Source organism: Chinchilla lanigera, unplaced genomic scaffold (assembly GCF_000276665.1).
Source record: "Chinchilla lanigera isolate Chin_1 unplaced genomic scaffold, ChiLan1.0 scaffold00075, whole genome shotgun sequence".
NCBI lineage: Eukaryota > Metazoa > Chordata > Mammalia > Rodentia > Chinchillidae > Chinchilla > Chinchilla lanigera.
The window spans coordinates 11,552,563-11,573,483 of record NW_004955476.1 but is presented as its reverse complement, the minus strand read 5'-3'; the positions used below and the strand labels follow the sequence as shown (position 1 = coordinate 11,573,483).

The window sequence follows — 20,921 nt, the reverse complement described above, 5'->3', positions numbered from 1 at the left end:
AAAAATAATATTCTCTATGAGGCAAATGAAATTAGCCAGAGATGCGAGGTTTCAATATCACTGGGCAAGAATTGTCACAGGAGGAAGATACCCCTCCCCTGAAGCTTAGGCTATGATCAGGGTGTCCTGGGAAGGCCCCTAAGGGTACCACCAGCCTCCTTGCCAGATGAGTCAGACAGCCAAATCACCCAAGGCCTTGTCCTCAGCGCTGAGAGACCAGATGCAGAGGGACCAGGGGCTCTGACCCCATGGCTGCTGTGGCTTGTGTGAGCATGGCCATGGCCATGTCTCTGCCCTCCCTGGCAGCACTTGGGCACTTTTCACCTCTGAAGTCTGTGTTCTGAGGACACTGGACATCTGTCACACTCACTGCTCTACCCCCATTTCTCTTCAAGAGCATGAAGGACCCATCCCTTCTGCTATAATTCTAAGGGTGGGGCCTGCTCCTGGCTCCTCCTAGTAGACACCGGTCACCCCAGGTCACTGCACTGTCCCTAGTGCCGCTGTCTCTCCCAGTGAAGTTGCCATGGTGCATCTGTCCTGGCTCCGTTCTCATCACCTGCCCTGGACCCCCAGACTTCACACTGGAAGCCTGTGGCAGCCAGGTAGCTCCTTCCCAGGTGCTCAGGGCACCTGGAGGTTTCGTGTAGAAAAAGACTTATTTTAGTCATACTAGGGATCAAATTCTAGGCTGTCATACATGCCAGGAAGGTGCTCCACCACTGAGGTGTGTCACTAGCCCAAATTTTTTTTTACAATACTGGGCGTCACTCCTTTTCTTTTTTATTTTGAGACAGGGTCTCACTAAGTTGACCAGGCTGGGCTTGAACTTGTTTTCCGTTTTTTAATGAAAAAATTTCATAAAATAATAATAATAGTTAATGTACTGTATATTGTTATCTTCAAAGTAGTTACTCAGAATATAAGACATAAATCAAAACAATTCTTAAAAAAAGAAACAGACTATAATGTAAGTTTCTTTTCAACAATCCAAGATAAACTAGTATAAATGAAATAAATTAGCATATATATTAAAATAATTTTGAAACTGCATATTATGTAATTTGGGGAAGTATTTGAACTTCTCCCTACTTCCTACTTATGTCTTCTATTTTACTCTTCATTTGTATATTTGTATATATTTTGTGTTTCTCATATAAGAGAAATCCTCTGATACTTGAGCTTGTGTGTCTAACTTAATATTATGTTCTCAAGTTGCATCCATTTACCTTCAATGTCTCAGGTTTTTGTCTTTCTTTATAGAAGCGTATTACTGAATGGGTTTAATCCCCGTGGTGTATAAATACCACAACTTCGTTATTCATTTATCTGTTGATGGACGTATAACTTGTTTCTAAGATCTACCTGTTATATAAATTATGCTGCTATAAACAGGATATGCGTGTATTCATGTAATATGATGATTTTTAACTCTTTGGAAAGATACCTAGGAAGGGGATAGCTGGGCCAAATGGAATTTCAAGTTTTAGTTTTTTTGAGGAATCTCCACACTGATTTCCATAGTGCTTGTACTAGTTTACATTCCCACCAACAATATAAAAGCGTTCCTTTTCACCCCACATCCTCACCAGCATTTATTAGTATTAGATTTTTTGATGATGGCTGTTCTTTCTGAGGTAAGTTTGTATGTAGTGTAGTTTTAATTTGCATTTCTCTGCTGGCCAGCAATGATGAACATTTTTGATGTATTTATTGACCATTTGTACTTCTTCTGAGAAGTGTTTATTCCTTTCAGTTTCCCATTTTTTGATGGGGTCTTTTCTTTTGGGAGGTTTAATTTGTTTGAGTTTTTTATGTATTCACATTAGTCCTCTGCCCATGAAATAGCTGGCAAAAATACTTTCCCATTGTATAGGTTAACTCTTTACTCTATTGGTTATTTCCTTTGCTGTGCAGAAGCTTTTTAATTTGATGATTCCCTTTACTGATGCTTGATGGGCTTGAACATGAGGTTCTTCTGCCTCAGCCTCCCAAAGTACTGAGACTACAGTGTGTACCACCATCCCTGGCTCCAAGAATTTTCTTAAAATTATTAGGTATGTTTTTAAAGTTAAAAAATTTGAAAAACAATTGTTTTCATTAAACTTTTTACTTTAAGCTTCTATATTATTGTTCTTTTTATGGATTACTGGTTTGGTACTTGGGTTTTGGGGTTATTTTTTCTGGATTTTAAGATAGAGTCTTATTATGTAGCCCAACTGGCCTTGGACTTGCTATAGAGCCTAAAGTTAATGTCATAACTTCTAACAAATGCGCAGAGTTGGGTGCCCACCACCGAGTGGTGACATGGAGGGTTTCCTTCATCAGCTGTACCAGACCTGTGCCACAGACCCTGCCCTCGGCCTCAGTAGCACAGCTCTCTCTGTGTGTCATGTTTGTAGGAGTGGGGCTACTACATGTCCTCCCACATCTGTGTGTCTTCCCTCCAGGGTAGTGAGCATGTGGCATCATGTGTCGTGTCTCTGGGTGGACATGCACATTTATCTGTGTGACCTTGGGGGAAATAACAGTTTTTTTAACCTTATATTTAATTTTCTGTTGCATTTACAAATTTAATAACTTAGACCTCTGTACACATTATAATCATACCAAGTACACATGAGTAACACATGTCAATAAAGTTATCAGTTGTTTTTGTGTACCTGTAATACATGTAAAGTTGAATATGGGGCTAGGAGAAATAACACACACTTGTAAGCCCACCACTTGGGAGGCTGAGGAAGGAGGATCACTGTGAGTTCAAGACCAGCCTGGGCTACATAATGAGTTCAAGGCCAGCCTGAACTATATAGTGAGACCCTACCTCAAAAAACAAAAGTTGAATGCACACTGTGATGATAGCACTGGACAGGAGCAGTGTGGGTGGCCAACGCCTTGGCTCAATGGCCCTGAGATGGACCGTGATGCAGAGCAGACCCCACAGGAGTAGCCTCTGGTCTGTGACTGGGGGCCCAGGCTGCACAGTGGGGAGAGACAGTCTCAAGATGCCAGCCCCTCCCTCTGTCTGCATTCACAGAGCTTTCCAAGATGGGATGTAAATTGGCTTAAATGAAAAATTATAAAACTTCTCAAGGAGAACACAGTGAGGTGCCCTGGGCTTGGTGCTGACTGTTAAGGTGTGCTGCCAGGGGCATCACCTATGGGAGCAGTTGGTGGGTTGGACCTCATTAAAATTAAAATTGATGCTTTGGAAAAACTGTGAGTGAATGGGAAGAAAAGCTGCAGGTTTTATACAAAGTATTTGTAAACACACATCTGATAAAGGATTTGTATTTGAAATATGCAAAGAACTCTTAAAGCTGATTAATAAGATAAGAAACAAGACTATTAAAAACTGGACAAGAGGGTTGCAGTAGGGAGTGCCTATAGTTCCAGCTACTCTGAAGGCTGAGGAAGGAGGATTAACTTGAGCCCACAATTTTGAGAAATGTAATCTGGGCAACATAGAAAAACTTTGTCCCAAAAAAAGAAATTAATTAAATTTTAAAAAAATAAAAACTGGGCAAAAGACCTAGCCAGATGCCTTACCAAGGAAAATACACATTAGAGAATTGCAAATTAAAAACCACGAGATACTGTAACACTGTACACTTGTTGGAAGGGCTAAAGTTAAACATTGGACACACTGGGAGGGTTGGGAAGGGGCAGCTCAGGCTCACTGTGGCTGCAGTGGGAGGCAGCGTGGATCTCCTGCAGAACGGTGTGTGCTCTTCCCACGCAGTGCAGTACCCAGGCCCTGGATATTTGTCCAGCTGGAGCGAAGCTGATGTCCACATGAAAACCACGTGGAAGTGTCTGTGGCAGCGTGTACGTAGTCACCGAAAAGCAGAAGTCAGCAAGACACCCTCCTGCAGTGAGTGCCATGGAAGCTGTAGTCCAAGTGTTCTGTTTAGCAGTAGAAAGAGGACTTCCGTGCTGTGTGGCCCCTGCATTCTGGAGGAGGGGAGGCAGGTGGTGGAAGGACGGTGGCTTCAGGAGAAGGGAAGGAGGAACAGGCAGAGCTTGGCATATTTTCGTGGCAGCAAGGCTGCTCAGTCTGATCCTTTAGTGGTGGAGATGTGACATACTGTGTTTGTCAAACCGTAAAGTGACCCAGTGAACCCTTCTGCGTGCAGATTGAAAACCAGTTGAGGCTGCTGGGGACCCCAGGAAGCAGGCAGACTGTTGAGAGAATGTCTCTTCCTTGCACGCCAAGACTTTGCTGAAGCCCTGGGAGGTGTTTCCTGGCTCTGAGATTGGCAGGATGTGTAAAGCCGGACAAGGGAGCTGCTCAGAGCTGTGTACTGGCTGGTGGCACTGCACCCACCAGGAGTGGGTGGCAGTTGCCATTGCCATGTTTGCAGTTGTGTGTTGGGTGCTGTGGGGCTCCAGGCCATCGTGGGGTAGGGGTCCGAAAGACCTGTGTGGTTAGTAATACCATTGGAGATAGCAGCAAGAGCTCAAGGGTAGCTTACTGAGAATACTGATGTGTATAAGGAGAGATTTGTGTAATATTTTGGCTTTTCCTATGTGTGGGTTCCAAATTTTTTATACAACCAACTTCAACTGAAGATATTTGAAAAATGAGTCAGTTCTAAACAAATACTTACTTTTCTATCTTGAATAATAATTGCAACAACTATTTATATAGCTATACTCTGTCGGGCATTATAAGTAATCTAGAGATAATTTAAAATATAGGGGAAGATTTCCTAGGCTACGTGCAAATGCTGTTTTCTGTAAGGGACTTGAATGTTTTTGGATTTTGATATCTTCAGGGGATTGTGAAATCAACACCCCACAAGCACTTGGGACATTTGTATAGTAGAGGCATTAGTGCAGTATAGACAGGTGTATTATTCTCTGTGACCTAAGGACTTGCAGCCAACCTCAGCCCAGTGGCAGCGAGCACATCCCGCACCCAGATCTCAGCCTCTGACTTTCTCCAGTAAAGGGCCAGAGCACCTTGGAGAAGGGGCAGATTCTGGGGCCAAGGCTGGGCCTAAGATGAGCCTGGCGCTTCCTGTGGTGCCTGAAAGTCAAGAACTCAGAAAAGCAAAACAAAACCTCACAACGATGGGTTATATCAGAGCAGTACAGGAGCCAAACCAAAAAGGCCCTGTGGGCTAAGCTGGAACAATTTGAGCAACGAAGTCAGTGGTATTGGAACATACCCAAGTATAAAATAAATATCCATGAGTCCATGCTAATATTAACTGATTAAATAAGTTCATCGACTTGGGGGGAAGAGACCAGGGTCCTGTGTGAAATTCCAAGTGCCTTCTGTAGACTCTGCGCCCTGGGAGGAGGAGCCTAGGTCCCCACTTCACACGTGACTGCGCACACCATGCCGACCCCTTGCAGTGAGTGAGTGAGGCAGGGGAGCCGCAGTGGAGACATGGAGATGCTCAGCCAGGTGCTCACGGTCAGCATCAAGAGTCACAGCCCTGTGGACAGTGGGGACCTTGAAGGATGTGACAGAGGGTGTGCTGCCCCGGGGGTTCCTTCCCCACACCTATGACCCAGTGTAATGGTGAGGAAAACACAAATGTGGACAAGGGAAATCCTGCAGTGCAGCTACCCAGGTCCTCAGAGATGAGAGTCAGAGCCAGGTGTAGTAGCTCACACCTGTAATCCCAGCTACTCAGGAGGCAAGTTTGAGGCTAGCCTGAACAACTTAGCAAGACTCTGGCTGAAACTTAAAAAAAATAGGAGCCAGGAATGTAGCTCAGTAAGATAGCGTTTGCTGGATTTGATCCCCAGTACCACAAAAGGCGGGGTGTTGGATCCTCTGTTCTGCCCAGAAAGAGCTGCAGAGACTGAGAATTGAATGTCGTGGGGTCCTGGATGCAAGCTGGGGCTGAAAAGGACACTGGGGAAAACAGGAGATAGGAAGCATAGAATTTATTTGAAAATACGTGTTTTCCTTTTAAGATATTTTACCCAACTGCACCCTGGGACTTCAGTTCTGTGCAATACACAAATCTTCCCTAGAACTTAAGTTCTTTTTTTCTTTTTTTTTTTTTTGGTACCATAAATTGAACTCAGGACCTCACACTTGCCAGGCAGGTGCTATGCCACTGAGCTATATCCCCGGCCCCCTTAAGGTCTTATAAATTGGCCATAAAAAGTCATTGCACACACAGGATGTGTAGCCACAGAGACCCGAAGTGACACACCTAAAAGTGGCTGAGGCGCCAGGACAGCCCCAGGCAGATGTGACACAGGCTCCTGTCAGGGGCCTCAGGCAGAGAGAGGCCTCCCATGGTCAGTGTCTTCTTCCCAGTGGAGGGCGGCTGTGCCAGGCTTGTATCCAGCTCCCTTCATTGGCCCTGCTGGGTGCTATCCCCACTTCCTGCCCTGCCAGAGGCTTCAGTAACAGGTGTGGGCATAGCCCTACCAAAGCACCATGGTTCTGCTCCTGTCCTGGCAGCGGTGGTGTGGGGCCCAGGGCTTGTCATGGAGCTGGATCCAGACATTAACATGTGCTGTTGGGGCCATAAATGTCCTGCCAAGGTTGGGACTCTTAAAACTTGGCTGAGTCTGAGCACATAATCCCAGACTCTGGGAGGCTGACAGGAGGATTGCAAGTCAAGCCCAGCCCGGGCAACTTAGAGTATGCCTCAAAATAAAAGTAAGAGAAGTTGCAGCTTAGTGCAGAAGCCATGGGTTCCACCCCCCGTATCATAAAAACAACACCAAAAAACAAAACAAAGGAAAACTAGGCCAAGAACTGTCCTGGCCCTGAATGACCAGAGCTGGTGTGGCTGTGGAGAATGTGCCGGCAGCCCTGAGTGCTGCTTGACACCAAACGATGTGTGGAGAGAGATTCAGCAGAGGACGCCGGGTGGGGAAGGGCATTCCCTCGAAGCACCCTTTCTGCTGTCCTGGGAGCCCTGCCCCTCTGTCCACATGGCACTGCCCCTTCCTGGGCCCCAGGGTACACTTTGTGGTAATGTTGTAATGTCTTAGCCTTCCACATGATTACAGGAGCCCTACTGGTGTTGGGGGAGATGACTCCAGTAGGACAGAAAGCTCCTAGAAATCCTGCTGGGGGCCTCTCTCAGAACAGACAACACCCCCTAATCTAATGGGGCTCAAGGGAGCCCTGATGGTTATGTAGAACCTTAGGGCTTTCCGTGTTTATGAATGGGGTGACGCAGACACCATGAGCAACAAGCGCCTCCTAATACAAGAACACTTGAACTTGGTGCCCTTTCGCAGGGTGGAGCTGGATAGGGGCTGCTGGTTCTGGAGGTAATAGTGCATAGGCAGCTTCCTGCTGCTCTTGCCAACTCCATCCTAAGCCCGGCCTCCTTCCCTGCCACCTCCCACCTCTGCCTGGGAGACATTTGCACACACTGAGGGCTGTTTGTTCTTTGTTTGCAGAGGTATTGTGGCCAGTATTTTGGTTTTCTTATGTTTTGGAGTCACACAAGCCAAAGATGGGCCATTTTCCAGACCTCATCCAGGTAACTCACCATTTCTCTCTTGTATGTGCCCTGTGGCATTGTCCTGAGCACTGCTCTGTGTCTGTGCTCCTGGGTGTGAGTGTCCTATCACCCCTCCTGGCTTCTCTCCAGCCCAGCCTTGCTTCCTGCTGCCCTGTGGCTCACCTGCCCCCTTCATGCCGTCCAGGGTGCTCCAGGCCTGCAGGAGGGCTGAGGCTCAGGATCGGGCCTGGGGTGCCTGCTCCCCCTCTCTGCCTCCATCCTCCATCCCGAGCTCTGACAAATCCTGGGACCAGATGGCCCTCTGAGGGTCTGAGCCCTGAAGGGCATAGGCCCTGCTCTGCTCAGTGCTGGCCCCAGGCTTCAGCTCCCTGGATGGCCACTCAGCCACTGCTGCGTTGGTTGGGTTCCCTTACGTGTCATAGCAGAGGGATTAGAAACACCTTCGCTTTCTGTCTCAATAGGGGTTTGAACTGTGGAAATTTTTTTAATTGAATTTTGATGTGTTTATATACGTATGTGTGGCTTCAAACACTGGAGTTAACTGTGTGTAGTTTTTTTGTTTTTTGTTTTTGTTTTTCGAGACAAGAGTCTTACTACATTGCCCACACTGCTTCAAACTCCTGGGCACAAGTGATCTTCTACCTCAGCCTCCTGTGTAGCTGTGACCCTGGGCATGTGCCACCACACCCAGCTGGTTTTTAGTTATTGTGATATATTAGGCTGTGAATGTTTGCATGTAGTCTGTGTGCTTCTCTCATTATTAAACTGGTAAAGTATTCCAGGATGAGTCGGGGGTATAGCTCAGCGACACAAGTACCTGCCTGGCAAGTGCAAGGTCCTGAGTTGGATTGCCAGTATCCACTCCCCGCAAAAAAAAGAAATTCCAGGAAAAGCACAGGGTTTAAGGCTGAGCCTGCCAGCCCTGTAGGACAGACACATCTGCCCAGGGTCACAGGGTGCCCGTGCCTACCTGCTGTCCTCGCTGGCCATCTTTGCCCAGCTGTGTGGGCGTGGTGGGACCTGCTGCACTGAGTCGGGAGCAGCCAAGGCAGGGTTGGCTCTATCTTGCAGACCAGAACTGGGGACAAGGGAGGTGATGATTTAAAGTGACCAAGTCACACAGTGAGGCCTACATGCCAAATGCCTGCAGGCTGACTGGAAGAGCAGTGGAGGTGTGGCCTCCTCTTCTGGAGGCCCCGGTGCTGGTAGGCATGCAATGCATGAGCAGAAACCCCAGCTCCTTGGGCACCTGGTGATGTAGTCCTGTCTGGAGACATAGAAGCTTCTCAAAGCTTCCAGTGGGCAGCTTTGAGCTGTGTGAGCCTTGCTCCGGCTTCCTGTATTGGGTCTCCATCTCCTCCCTCATGATGGGAGAGTGTGCTTGTTTCTGAGCTTTCTTTTGAGTGCTGCTCACCCTCTCTTCTTTCAGTGTAGTTGACTTTATAAACTGCATGTTCTTTGGCAGTCTCTGCCTTATGCTCATGGAAGCCTGTCCTAGAGCCACCTTCTCACATCTTTTAACACAGCCTTGGAACCCTCAGGCCTGTCTTCCTGCCAGACACACATGCAGGGGATGAGAGTGAGGCCACACCGGGGAGGAGCATCGGGGGCTTCCAGCTCCACAGAGGTGATCTCTACAGGGCTGTACTGTCTCCACCTTGGCTCGGGAACAGAAATCGCCTGGCCAGGCCACCACACTGTGGCCATTAGCAACTGGGCCTCTGTGGAGACGCAGAATGGAGGTTCCAGCTGGCCTGTCTGGGGAGTTATTTGGAAACTCTTCACTGGCTGCAGTTCATTGGAGCAGGCCTCACTCCCACCCTGGTGGTTTTGTTTTTTCTGTTGCAGTGCTGGGGATCAAGCGCAGGGCCTCATGGTGCTAGGCAAGTACTTCTACTCCGAGCTGCACCCTGGCCCCAGTCCTAGTTCTTACTTGCATCTGCAGCTCCCTCCAAAAATGGGAGTAGTCAGCTGTCCCCAGTTCTATGGAGGCTGCCTCTGTGCTCCTCCCACTCAGTATTTTTGTTCTGCGGTGCTAAGGATTGAACCTAGGGCCTTTGCTGTGAGCTACATCCACAGGCCTTCCCCCTCTTTTATTTTGAGATAGGATCTCACAAAGTTGCCCAAGCTGGGCTCAAACTTGTGATTCTCTGCCTGAGCTTCCCAGAGTGCTGGGATTATAGGTGTGTGCCACTGCACTGGGCTCCCTCCCAGATTTGGTGTTTGGAGTGCTAAACCTGGTTGGGGGCTGGAATCAGAGGCACCAGTGCTAGGCGTTCTTGTCCCTGGGAGGGGCACATAGAAGGAGAATGTAGAAGTGAACCTAAAGAGTGCCAAGTCAGAGGTGGTCCAACTTCTAATGTGGGGCCCTTCCTGCAAGCAGCTATGGGAAAGTCTGCAAATTGCTGGGCATAGTGGCCCATGCCTGTAATCCTAGTACTCGGGAGGCTGAGGCAGGAGGATGGCCTTGAGGTTAAGGCCAGCTTGGGCTACATAGTGAATTCAAAGCTACCGTGAACTACATAGCGAGACTCTGTCTCAAAAAACAAAGGAAAGACTGCAAGCGCGTGGCCGAAGAGACATGGCCAGCCCAAGATCACCTCATACATGGTAGCATGAGACACCTGCAGGGTTCTGCAGGCCTCGAAGCACTGGACGCTCCCAGAGAGAGCCCCTGGCAGGTTGCACCACAACCCCCAGGCTAGCAAAGGTCTCCTCACACTACTGATGTAGAGTTTGGACCCCTTGGTTGTTTGTCTTGTGTTGAAAAGCCATGTTCACATGTTGCCAAGAGCGTCTACACTCTCTGCCCTGTGTGGTTAGTTAGCCCTTGTGTAGCCACTGTGGTCGCTTCGTATCGAGTAGACCAGGACACAGTCCCTGCCCCAAGCCTTCTGGGTGCCACACTGGGCGTCATGCACAAGTCAGGAGTTTAGGGTGACTTAACATGGAAATTTGTCAAGGTAATCACTGCATTAACGTATTTTAAGCACTTGGTTGTCAAAAAGAGAAGAATTTGGTTGTGTTAGATGCAGGAAAGTAAAAGGTCATACCTTTTCACGATAAGCATATTTTTTTTTGGTACCAAGATTCGGACTCATAACCTCATGCTTGCCAGGCAGGCGCTGTGCCACTGAGCTAAATCCCTGGCTCAAGAAGCATATTAGACTGAAAAGCTTTTGTTTGGTGGTTTTGGTTTTATGGTCCCAGGGTCTTCATACCGAGCCACACTTTCTGTATTTAGTTTTGAGACAGGATCTTGCTAACTTGCCTATACTGGGCTATAATTTTCAATCCTCCTGCTTCATCCTTCCCGAGTGCTGGGATTACATGAAAAGATTTTCTTAGCATGATAAAGGTGTCCACCAAAACCCTGTTCCAGACCTAACACTGCAGGCCAGAGCAGTGCCGGTAAACGAGGATAGGCCATTTGCCATCACTGCTTCTCCTGCCGGTTATGAGCCTTGTATGCCACAGCAGTAAGACAAGGAGCAGAAGAAATCAAAGATTTAAGGACTGGAAAGGAAGAAAATGAAGGGAAAACATTTTACATTTCAGAGAGAGACCATGTGTGCTCAACCTGAGTGTGACCTTGTTCTGTGGAGCCTCTTGCCAGGCCTCATCAGGGCCAGACAGATGCTTTGTCCAGCAGCCATAGGGCTGGGCAGAGCCTGGAAACCAGTCCAGGACCCTGATGTCCCTGTTTCTCGTCCTTGTAGCTTACTGGCGATTTTGGCTCTGCGTTAGTGTGGTCTACGAGCTGTTTCTCATCTTTATCCTCTTCCAGGTAAGTGGCTTTTCTTAGACAAACCGGGAGCAGGTGACAAGAGTTGTTGCACACTTGGCCCCAGGGCACTGGCGGAAGCCAGCTGGACCTAGCACTGTGGTGCAGGGGAGTGGGTGCAGGTGGGGCAGGCAGTTGTGCCCAGATCAAGGAGGACAGTGGGCCTGGCTCTGGGAGTCTGGTGTATGTGAGGGCAGCCCTGGCTGGATGTCTGGCTCACTGAAGCTTTGTCCCACCCAGCTCCCGTTCTGCAGGAGCTTACCTTCCCATTGTCTCCAGCCAGGGAGTGCTATCCTGATGACTGGTTTGCTGAGCTACACTTGGCTTCACAGAAGGAACACCCACCATGGTGGTCTCAGGCCACAGAGCACTCTCCTGCTGAGACCTCAAAACCTGGTGTGTGGCTGGGTTGTTAGTGGTGGCAAGTGGACTGCTGGAGGCAGGTGTGCAGTGCTGTGAGTCTGCACACACACGTCAGATTGTGGAAAACCCTCTGCAGTAGTAGACGGGACAGTTCCATCTCCCCACAACCTTTCTCAATGGACCCTTATGTCCCCTGCCCCGAGGATGTCCCGTCCTGCCTGCCACTGCCCTCCATCTATGCATGGGACCACACAGTGGGCTTCCTGCATGTGCAGTCAGCTCATGCAGAAAGGCATCTGCTTGCTCCCCATGAAGCTTGCTTCCACCCAGGCTCTTTGTGGGTGTGTCTGCCTTTCTCTGGAGATGCGAGCTCACTGGTCTGGCCTCACCCCAAGTGTGTGTTTCAAGTGCGCACAGCTGTGCATCTTCATCCTGCCAGCGCTGACATGGAGCTCCCACTGCTTCCCATCCTGGCTCTGTGCTTGTGTGTCCAGGGCTCAGCTACTGGGCTTGTGGGGTCTGATTAATAACAGGCTGCTACTGGTACAGTACTGTCGTTGTGGTCTGATTTGCCTGGGGTACAACTGAAGTCCACGTTTTACTCACATTTCCTTAGTTTTTACTTAATGTCTATTTTCTACCCAGGGATACCCTTCAGGTCACCATGTGACACCTATCACACCTCCTTAGGCTCTCTGAGTTGTACACTTTCTGACTGTCTCTGTCTCTGAGGAAGTCTGTCCGGGTACCTAGTACAAGGTCATGCCTTAGAATTGGGGCATGTGAGTTCCCAATTTTTCTTCTCCTTCAAGATTGTCTTGACCTGTCCAGTCTCTTGCGTGTTCAAGTCAGTGCTAAGATCTCCTTTCTGGCTCTATAAAAAAGAGCAGGTGAGATTCTTTTTTTTTTTTTAATGATTGCTGGGAGTCCAAGGCTTCACACATGCAAGACAAGCACCAACCCCCTCACCCTAGCACTAGAGGGTGTGGTGATGTAGGGGGAGTGCATTGAAGCCATGGATCTCTTTTAGGATATTGGCGTCCTGACACCATTAAGTCTGTAGTGCACGAACACGGTATATCCTTCCATTGGTTTAGGTTGTCTTTCATTTCTTTCAATCATGTTTTATAGTTTTAAGTATATGTTTCACACTGTGTTAAGTTTATCTCCCAGTGTTTTGTTCTTTTTTTTTTTTTTTTCTTTTTTGGTACCAGGAATCAAACTCATGACCTCATAACTTGCTAGGCAGGCACTATGCCTCTGAGCTATATCCCCAGCCCATTTTGTTCATTTTGCTGCTATTTTAAGAGAAATTCAGGGTCTGGGGATTTAGCTCAGTGGCATAGGCGCCTGCCCGGCAAGCGCAAGGTCGTGAGTTTGATCCCCGGTACTGGAAAAAAAAAAAAAAAAAAAATTCTTTTCTCAATTTCATAATTGGATTGCTCATTACTAGTGTATAGAAATACAACCTGTTTTTATACTGAGTTTATGTCCTGAGACCTCGTTTATTAGTCCAGCAGTCTCTTGGGATTTTCTGTGTCTTGGCTTCTGCCGCCAGCACATGGCGATGGTTTCACCCTTGCTTCCCCCTGTGGTGCCTTTTATGTCCTTCTCTCACCTGTGCCAGGCTGGGCCCCCACTGGATCTCCTCATCTGGTTCCCAATCTTAGGAGCACCCACCATCTTTCCACATTAATTGTGTGTACTCTGGCTTCTGGATGCCCCTTGCCAGGTAGAGGGCGTTCAGTTAGGTTAAGTTTTGTCAGATGCATTTTCTACCTGGCATGAGATGGTTATGTGAGTTTTTCCCCTTTTCTTGATGTGAGATAATGACTTCCTTATTTCCAACCAACCATGCACTGCTGGAATAAATCCCACTTGATCGTGGTGTATAACCCTGTTAACATACTCAGGATTTGGTAAGGGGCTGGGGATTTAGCTCAGCGGCACAGCACCTGCCTGGCAAGTGCAAGGTCGTGAGTTCGATTCCCAGTACTGGAAAAAAAACCAAACCACTCAGGATTTGGTTTCCTAATGTTTTATCTAGGACTTTTACACCCATAATCATAAGAGATGCTGGTCCATAATTTCCCAGAACATCTGTTCCTGGGTTTTGAATCAGGGTTCACTGAGATTTGTCTCATGTTTTCTCAGGATTTGATGTGGGTAAAGCACACGCTGTCAACATGGCCATCACAGTTGAGGCTGACCTTGAGCACAGATGAGGCAGGATAAGGCAGCATCTGTCCCCATGCAGGTTCTCTGCTGTGCCCTTTGCATGCTGTGTTCTGAAGAAAGTCGCTGATGCTGCCCTTGGGGAAGGAGGGACATGTCAGCCCTTCCTGGGGTCAGAGCCACTTCATATGATTTAGAATTCCTCTGCAGGGAGATTTGTCCCTTCTCCATTTATTATTCAGTCACTTATGTATATCAGCATGCACTCAGAATCTGTACTTGATATCCAGGTTATATCTAATACTCTCTTTATTGTGTTGCATAGATTCCTTAGGCCAGGGCCGGAGATACAGCTCAGCTGCACAAGCACCTGCTTGGCAAGTGCAAGGTCCTGAGTTCGATCCCCAGTACCACAAAAAAAAAAAAAAAGAAAAAAAAGATTCCTTAGGCCACTGACAGGTCTCTCGTGGTTCCTGCATGCCTGGCACACCGTCATCTATAGGGGTCCTTTCTACCTGTGGTACTGCAGGCTGCTCAGGGCATCTGCACCTCCATCCCAGCCCTGAAGTCAGCTGCTTCCCCGAGGGCAAGGGTTCCTTCCTGGAGGATGGTCTCAGGCTGAGATCTGGGTCCTGGGTGCTGAGTGCTGGCTGTGCATCCAGGCATGTGTGCCGCCTGTGTCTGTATGTGGCAGCACCTGTTCAGAAATGGTGGGCACTGGGACCCCGCAGCTCCTTCCCTACTGCCTCCTACTCTCCAAGGGCCTAGGGGTCAGGGCCCTCTAACCTTTCCCAAGAGTAGAGGACTCACAAACTAAGGCCCATGCAACTAAGCAGGGGCCAAATTGCAGCTGCACCTGAAGCCCTTGGGTCTCAAAAGGCACTTGAGTGCCAGGGTCAGGAGACCCTGGGATGTCACTAGGGTCAGGTAGCCCCGACCTTGGGGGGACTACACTGAGGGGCAGGGTGTCTGTGCCCAGCACCTGTGGCCCAGGTCACAGTAGGACCCCATGCCTCTAATGTCCCTGCCACAGACTGTCCGTGCTGTCTGGCAACCTGTTCCTGGTGTGGCTTTGCCCTGTACTAAGCACTTGTTTGTTCTCACTCTTGCCACCCCTTCCTGGGCCTTTTTCTGTATTTGGCCTCCAGGCCTTTGAGCTTTCCTGAGGTCTCTGGCTGGTGGCCTTCTGAGGGGCACCTCCTTTGCTGAGGTCCTATCCCAGAAGCTTCCTTTGCACTAAGGCTGGAAGGAACTGCCAGCCAACGCTGGCATCTGCCTGATGCAGAAGACTGTGTGTCCTCATGTTACAGGAAGTCAGTGGCACACCACCAGGGTGGCCTCTGTGGGCATGGCTGAGACATGAGGTAGCAGCATGGGGCTGCCCTTGTTAAATTGGGGATCCTAGTCTTATGCCCCTGTCTGGTCTGCTCTGCTCGCACCTGGGGTTCAGGCCCACACATCTCCAGCTTGCGTAGGGATGGGGGCCCCTGTGCTGTGACAGGCTGACTGAGACAGAGCCACTCACTCTGAGTCCCCCATCTGACACCTGTGGCCTTGCAGACAGTGCGTGATGGCCGGCAGTTTCTCAAGTATGTGGATGCCAGGCTCGGGGTTCCACTGCCTGAGAGGGACTATGGGGGAAACTGCCTCATCTATGATCCAGACAACAAGACTGACCCCTTCCACAACATCTGGGTAAGAGTGCCACAGGGGCTGTCATGCACGTGTGGGGGCTCATTTGAGAGGCTTTCTGCTCTGTCGGGGTGGATTGTCCCAGGGGCTTTCAGCATGTAAGCAAGACCCTGACACAGTGGGGAGGGCCTCTATTGCGGGTGGGAGAGTTCTGTGCCTGAGGACCTCCTGTCACCCACAGGACAAGCTGGACGGGTTTGTCCCTGCACACTTCATTGGCTGGTACCTGAAGGTAAGGCGCTCTCTGCCTCAGCCCCTTGTTTCTGGCCATCGCTGGCCACAGGGTGACCTGGGTGTGGTGGTGGGTGAGCCTGTCATTGGGCCTGTGCTCACAGGTGTGTGTAGAGCTACCCAGGAGGGCCCCCCAGGGCTCCTGCAGCCCTTCAGCAGCAGCCTGGTCTCCCAATTGGATCTGCTCAGTGTCCCTGGCACTGTGCTGACAGGGTGGGAGAAGGAGAGGAACAGCACACAGGAAGCCTCACATACCTCCACCTACCTACCCCAGGGTCCAGGCACCACTTCTGCACACAACCTCAGCTCCCAGAGTAGGGCTGACCTTCCCTTAGCACCCAGAGTGGACACTCCCACGCTGGCTGAAAGCTGAACATTGCGGCAGCTGCCCAGTGCTGCGCTCACTGGTAGCTGCTGGACTGGGGTGCATCCACGCCACTGTGGACGCTGCTGACCATGCCTTGGTGTCCCTTGCAGACCCTCATGATCCGAGATTGGTGGATGTGCATGATCATCAGCGTGATGTTCGAGTTCCTGGAGTACAGCCTGGAGCACCAGCTGCCCAACTTCAGCGAGTGCTGGTGGGACCATGTAGGTGCTGAGGAGCCAGGGTAGTGGGCAGGGCCTTCACACGTGTCCTGGGGCTGGGCCTCATGTCTCTCCTGCCTCCTGCACAGTGGATCATGGATGTGCTGGTCTGCAACGGGCTGGGCATCTACTGTGGCATGAAGACGCTGGAGTGGCTGTCCCTGAAGACGTACAAGTGGCAGGGCCTCTGGAACATCCCCACCTACAAGTGTGTTCCAGGAGTTGGGGGCCAGGGTCAGTGGGCGTGGGCCAGGCCAGGTGCTTTATCACATTTGCCTTGGGATTTAAACAAAAGAACAAAGCTAGGTACAGTGGCATGCATCTGTAGGACCCAGCTACTTGAAAGACTGAGTCAGGAGAATCTCTTCAGCCCAGGAGTTTGAGACAATCTGAGCAATATGGCAGGACCTTGTCTCATTAAAAGAGAAGAGAAAAATGAGAACCTGCAGAAGGCCTGGGGGCAATGGAGTGTGACAGCCCCCCATCTTGCTGAGGGCCCCATGGGATTCTGAACAAGGCAGGGCGGGGACTGGAGCAGCACCTGGGCACCGGGCACCAGCCACCCTGCTGCCTCAGCCATGACCAGGAGCAGAGCCGGTGCCAGTGGGTGGAGCTGGCTGTGCTCAGGCCCGGCTCTATTCCCAGGGGCAAGATGAAGCGCATAGCCTTCCAGTTCACACCCTACAGCTGGGTCCGCTTCGAGTGGAAGCCAGCCTCTAGCCTGCGCCGCTGGCTGGCCGTGTGCGGCATCATCCTGGTGGTAAGGCCGGGGCCCCTCACGGCTGTGCTCACCGGGCACCCTGATCCGTGCTGACCCCTCCCGTCCCCTAGTTCCTGCTGGCGGAGCTGAACACCTTCTACCTGAAGTTTGTGCTGTGGATGCCCCCCGAGCACTACCTGGTCCTGCTGCGGCTGGTCTTCTTTGTGAACGTGGGCGGTGTGGCCATGCGTGAGATCTATGACTTCATGGATGATTTGTGAGGGTTGCTGCCAGCCTGAGGGTCCTGAGGAGAGGGATGAGACGGGAGGCACCCTGGGGTGGGGTCTGGGTGAGCACACAACTGCTGCCTCCTCTACAGGAAGCCGCACAAGAAGCTGGGCCAGCAGGCCTGGCTCGTGGCAGCCATCACAGTCACCGAGCTGCTCATTGTGGTGAAGTACGACCCGCACACACTCACCCTGTCCCTGCCTTTCTACATCTCCCAGTGCTGGACACTTGGCTCTGTCCTGGTGCTCACCTGGACCATCTGGCGCTTCTTCCTGCGGTGAGCGGCCCAGGACCTCAGCCGTTGCCCTGCCCAACTGCCTCTGCTCCCATCTCCCCAGCTGCTGCCTCCATGCGTCCAGCCTGCACCATCCCCACCGCACCCATGGCTCACTCTGCACCGTTCGTCTCCCCCTCATCTGTGTCCCTTGTGGGCTTCTCTGGGTGACAGTACCAGGTGTCCACCAGGGCTGCGGTGCACAGATGGTGAGATGGCCTTTACTCTCCCAGGGATATTACCTTGCGGTACAAGGAGACACGGAGGCAGAAGCAGCAGAGTGACCAGGGAAGGGCAGTCAGCAACAAGGATGAGCACTCAGGGCTGGATGATGATCTGCTGGCACCTGGGGCCTCTGAAAAGGAGGACGTCACCGAGGAAGGCGTGGCAGCTGCCTCATGAGCGCCAGCCCTCCTGCAGGCCTTGCCTCCTGGGACTCTTTTCCCCTCCTCCCATGCTCCCATGTACCTGTCCACCTAAGTGCACAGACATGTGCACAGCCAAGCATGTGCACATATGTGCAGTGTACTGGAGCAGCCCCAAGATCAACAGCTGGTGGTGGTTCCCGGGCCGTGCTCTACAGCAGGGTCCTGCCCCTTCCTGTGCCTGGCTGGCCAGGGCCTGTACCCACAGACTATCCAGTGCCTAGCCTCAGCCAGCCTGGGAGGAACAGCCTGTGCCCTTCCTCCATGTGGCCCCACAGGACCTGCTGACATGCCCACCAGTGGCACAAGTGAAGGACCCATGCTGCAGTGGCACTGGGCCACTTCCTCCAGAGCCTCTGCTAACCAGACTCTGTCCTGAGTGGAACAGGACGGAACGGAGGTTGTCATCCAGGCCCCTTAAGCACGCATGTCATGCACAGGCTCCAAGACCAGGGCTGCAATTGGGCACCAGGGTTGTGTTGTTCCATAGCTCGAGTTTAGAGTGTCTTCTCGAGCAGACAGAACAAATAAAGTGATGGAAGTCTGCAGCCTCTATCCCTCCTTGCCTGGACCAGGGGCCCTTGCTGGAGGGAGCTGCACAGGATGCAGCTCTGCCACAGCCACTGAGAGGGCAGTGGCCCGCTGCTGTCCTAGGCTTGGGGTCCCCAGAGCCTTCTGCAGCTCCGCCATGTCCGCATTTGCCTCCTGCAGGGGACAGGGCTGGTCACTGCTGAGGAACGGCCAAGGGACAGGAGCAGGTAGTACTGGGGAGGAGCAGCTGTCTTCTCACTTGGTATTTTTTTCCCCCCGCTAGTAAAGTAAAAACTTCAAAGATTTGTCATTTTTGTGGTTCTGAGGATCAAACTCAGGAAATTTTCAGACACAAATGAGAGGAAAGTGCCATAATTCCAAGTCCTCCCACCTGGGTGAGGGCGAGGCCCCCACCATGGACACTGAGACCTGCTCTAGGACAGGACCCAAGGCTGGGCACCAGCTACACCCACTCAACCTGCAAGGACCAGGCTTCTGAAGCTCTTTGTGGGTGCTGAGGACTGCAGCCGCACAAGCCGTGTGCTACTGAGCCGCACCCCAAGCCCCTGCTTTTCAGTGCCTATTTTAAGGCCAGAACGTGGGGTGCATAAGGCCTGCACCCTGGAGACGGGGACAGGATGAGCCTGCTGTGTCCCTGGATCAGGTCACTTGTCCCAACCCATCTGCACGTTCTGCACAAGCGGTCACCATCTTCCCACTCGGACCTAGGCCATCTCTAGGGCCCCGTGATGCTCTTCCCCACAGAGGGTGCTGCTCGTCCTGGGGCCCTGGGTCAGCTGTTTATCTGTGGCACCCTGGTTCTTTGGAGGGGAGGACTTACACATGGAAGCAGAGATCCTGGGGCCCTTTCAAGGGCTTTATCTTGGGCTTTGAATGTTCCCTCTCTACCATGTGGCCTACCTTAGACGAGCCCCGCTGGACATAAGGGAACCCTTCCACCACCCTAAACTGACCTGGGCACAAGGCTCTGGGCAGCCAGGTGTTTAAGGGAAACATCTGGGGCTAGCAGGGCTCAAGCAGCCAAGTCCAGGGGCGAGTCCCCTTGCATACCACCTTGCAGGACATCACTGTACACAGGGATGCTGCACAGCCAAGCAGACCTCCAAGCAAAGGCAGGTTTGGGCCACAGTCTTGAAGGCCATCATCCCAGTTCTTTGTTGGTTGTTTGTTGAGACAGGGTCTCGCTATGTAGTTCAGGCTGGCCTTGAGCTCACTGTAGCTCAGGCTTGTCTCAGTACTTGCAACGATCCTCCTGCCTCAGCCTCCCAAGTGCTGGGATTACAGGCATGTGCCACCACACCCAGCTTGTCATCCCAGTTTTGAACTCTCAAATAATTCTAATCCCCCAAAATACAATTCCAGAAAATTTTATTTTTAAAACTTCCTTAAAGCCAAGCATGGTGACAGACACCTGTAATCCTAGCACTCAGGAGCTGAGGCAAGAGATCAGGGCCATCCTGAATTACATAGTAAAACCCTGTCTCAAAAGACAAAATAAAAGAAGTTAAATAGGCAAATAATTTTTCCCAGTATAAAGTTGGTATACTAACAGGTGTACTAACAGTTGCATGGATATAACATTATAGAGCAGACAAACTAATAAAGAAGCAAAATGTGAGCCGGGTGTGGTGGCATACCCTTGTAATCCCAGCACTCAAGAGGCTGAGGCAGGAGGATCATTGCAAGTTCGAGACCAGCCTGAGCTACAAAGTGAGCTCAAGTCCAGCCTGAACTGCTTAGCGAGTCCCTGTCTCAAAAAAGACACACACAAAAAAATAATAATAAAAAGGAAATTGTAGGGGCTGGGGATTTAGCTCAGCGGCGAAGTGCCTGCCTGGCAAGCACAAGGTCGTGAGTTCGGTTCCCGGTACTGGAGAAAAACCAACAAAAAAAAAAGGAAATTGTAAACTGGGCATGATCATGCAGCTGCAGTCCCAGCTACTTGGAGACCTAAGCAGGATTGAAAGTTTCAGCCTAGCCTGGGCAGTTTAGCAAGACTTTCAAAATAAAAAGTTTGGGGTTATACCTTAAGGTTAGAGCACTTTCCTAGCACGTGTGAGGTCCTGGATTCCATCCCCATTTTATTAAAAAAAAAAAAAAAAAATACTGCTGCACAAGCAGTTGCCCAAAGAGCCAAAATGTTAGGGTCTCACTGTGTAGTTCAGGCTGGTCTTGAACTTACTATGTAGCCCAACCTGGTCTCAAACTCACAACAGTCCTCCTGCTTCAGCCTCCAGAGTTCTGGGATTACATGCATGTGCCACCATGTCCTGCTGATTTTCTTTATCAGCATTACAATGCATTTTCATCAAGTCAAACTTGTCAAAAACGCATAAACCAAATTAGAATTCTAAAGTCTACACTATTTATACCCACGCTGTTATAAATTATACAA

General features: G+C 50.5%; 1 protein-coding gene across 7 annotated transcripts in view; it reads left to right on the top strand.

The window, feature by feature from the left end:
* The window catches only part of Ptdss2 (phosphatidylserine synthase 2), a 30,613-nt gene extending 12,091 nt beyond the window's left edge, over window positions 1-18,522 (top strand). For 3 of the 7 annotated variants that reach the window (XM_013502930.1, XM_013502931.1, XM_013502932.1), the window contains 10 exons: window positions 11,174-11,241; window positions 11,479-11,634; window positions 15,337-15,471; window positions 15,650-15,700; window positions 16,177-16,290; window positions 16,377-16,495; window positions 16,933-17,047; window positions 17,119-17,264; window positions 17,367-17,552; window positions 17,783-18,522. In XM_013502930.1, coding sequence (XP_013358384.1) covers window positions 11,536-11,634; window positions 15,337-15,471; window positions 15,650-15,700; window positions 16,177-16,290; window positions 16,377-16,495; window positions 16,933-17,047; window positions 17,119-17,264; window positions 17,367-17,552; window positions 17,783-17,951 — 1,134 coding nt within the window. In that variant the 5' untranslated portion in view covers window positions 11,174-11,241; window positions 11,479-11,535 and the 3' untranslated portion in view covers window positions 17,952-18,522. Of the gene's footprint in view, window positions 1-7,389; window positions 7,473-11,173; window positions 11,242-11,478; window positions 11,635-15,336; window positions 15,472-15,649; window positions 15,701-16,176; window positions 16,291-16,376; window positions 16,496-16,932; window positions 17,048-17,118; window positions 17,265-17,366; window positions 17,553-17,782 lie in introns of all 7 variants that reach the window. The other 4 variants (XM_013502927.1, XM_013502928.1, XM_005401863.2 and 1 more) reach the window with 4 other exon arrangements.
* The last annotated feature ends 2,399 nt before the right edge of the window (window positions 18,523-20,921 follow it).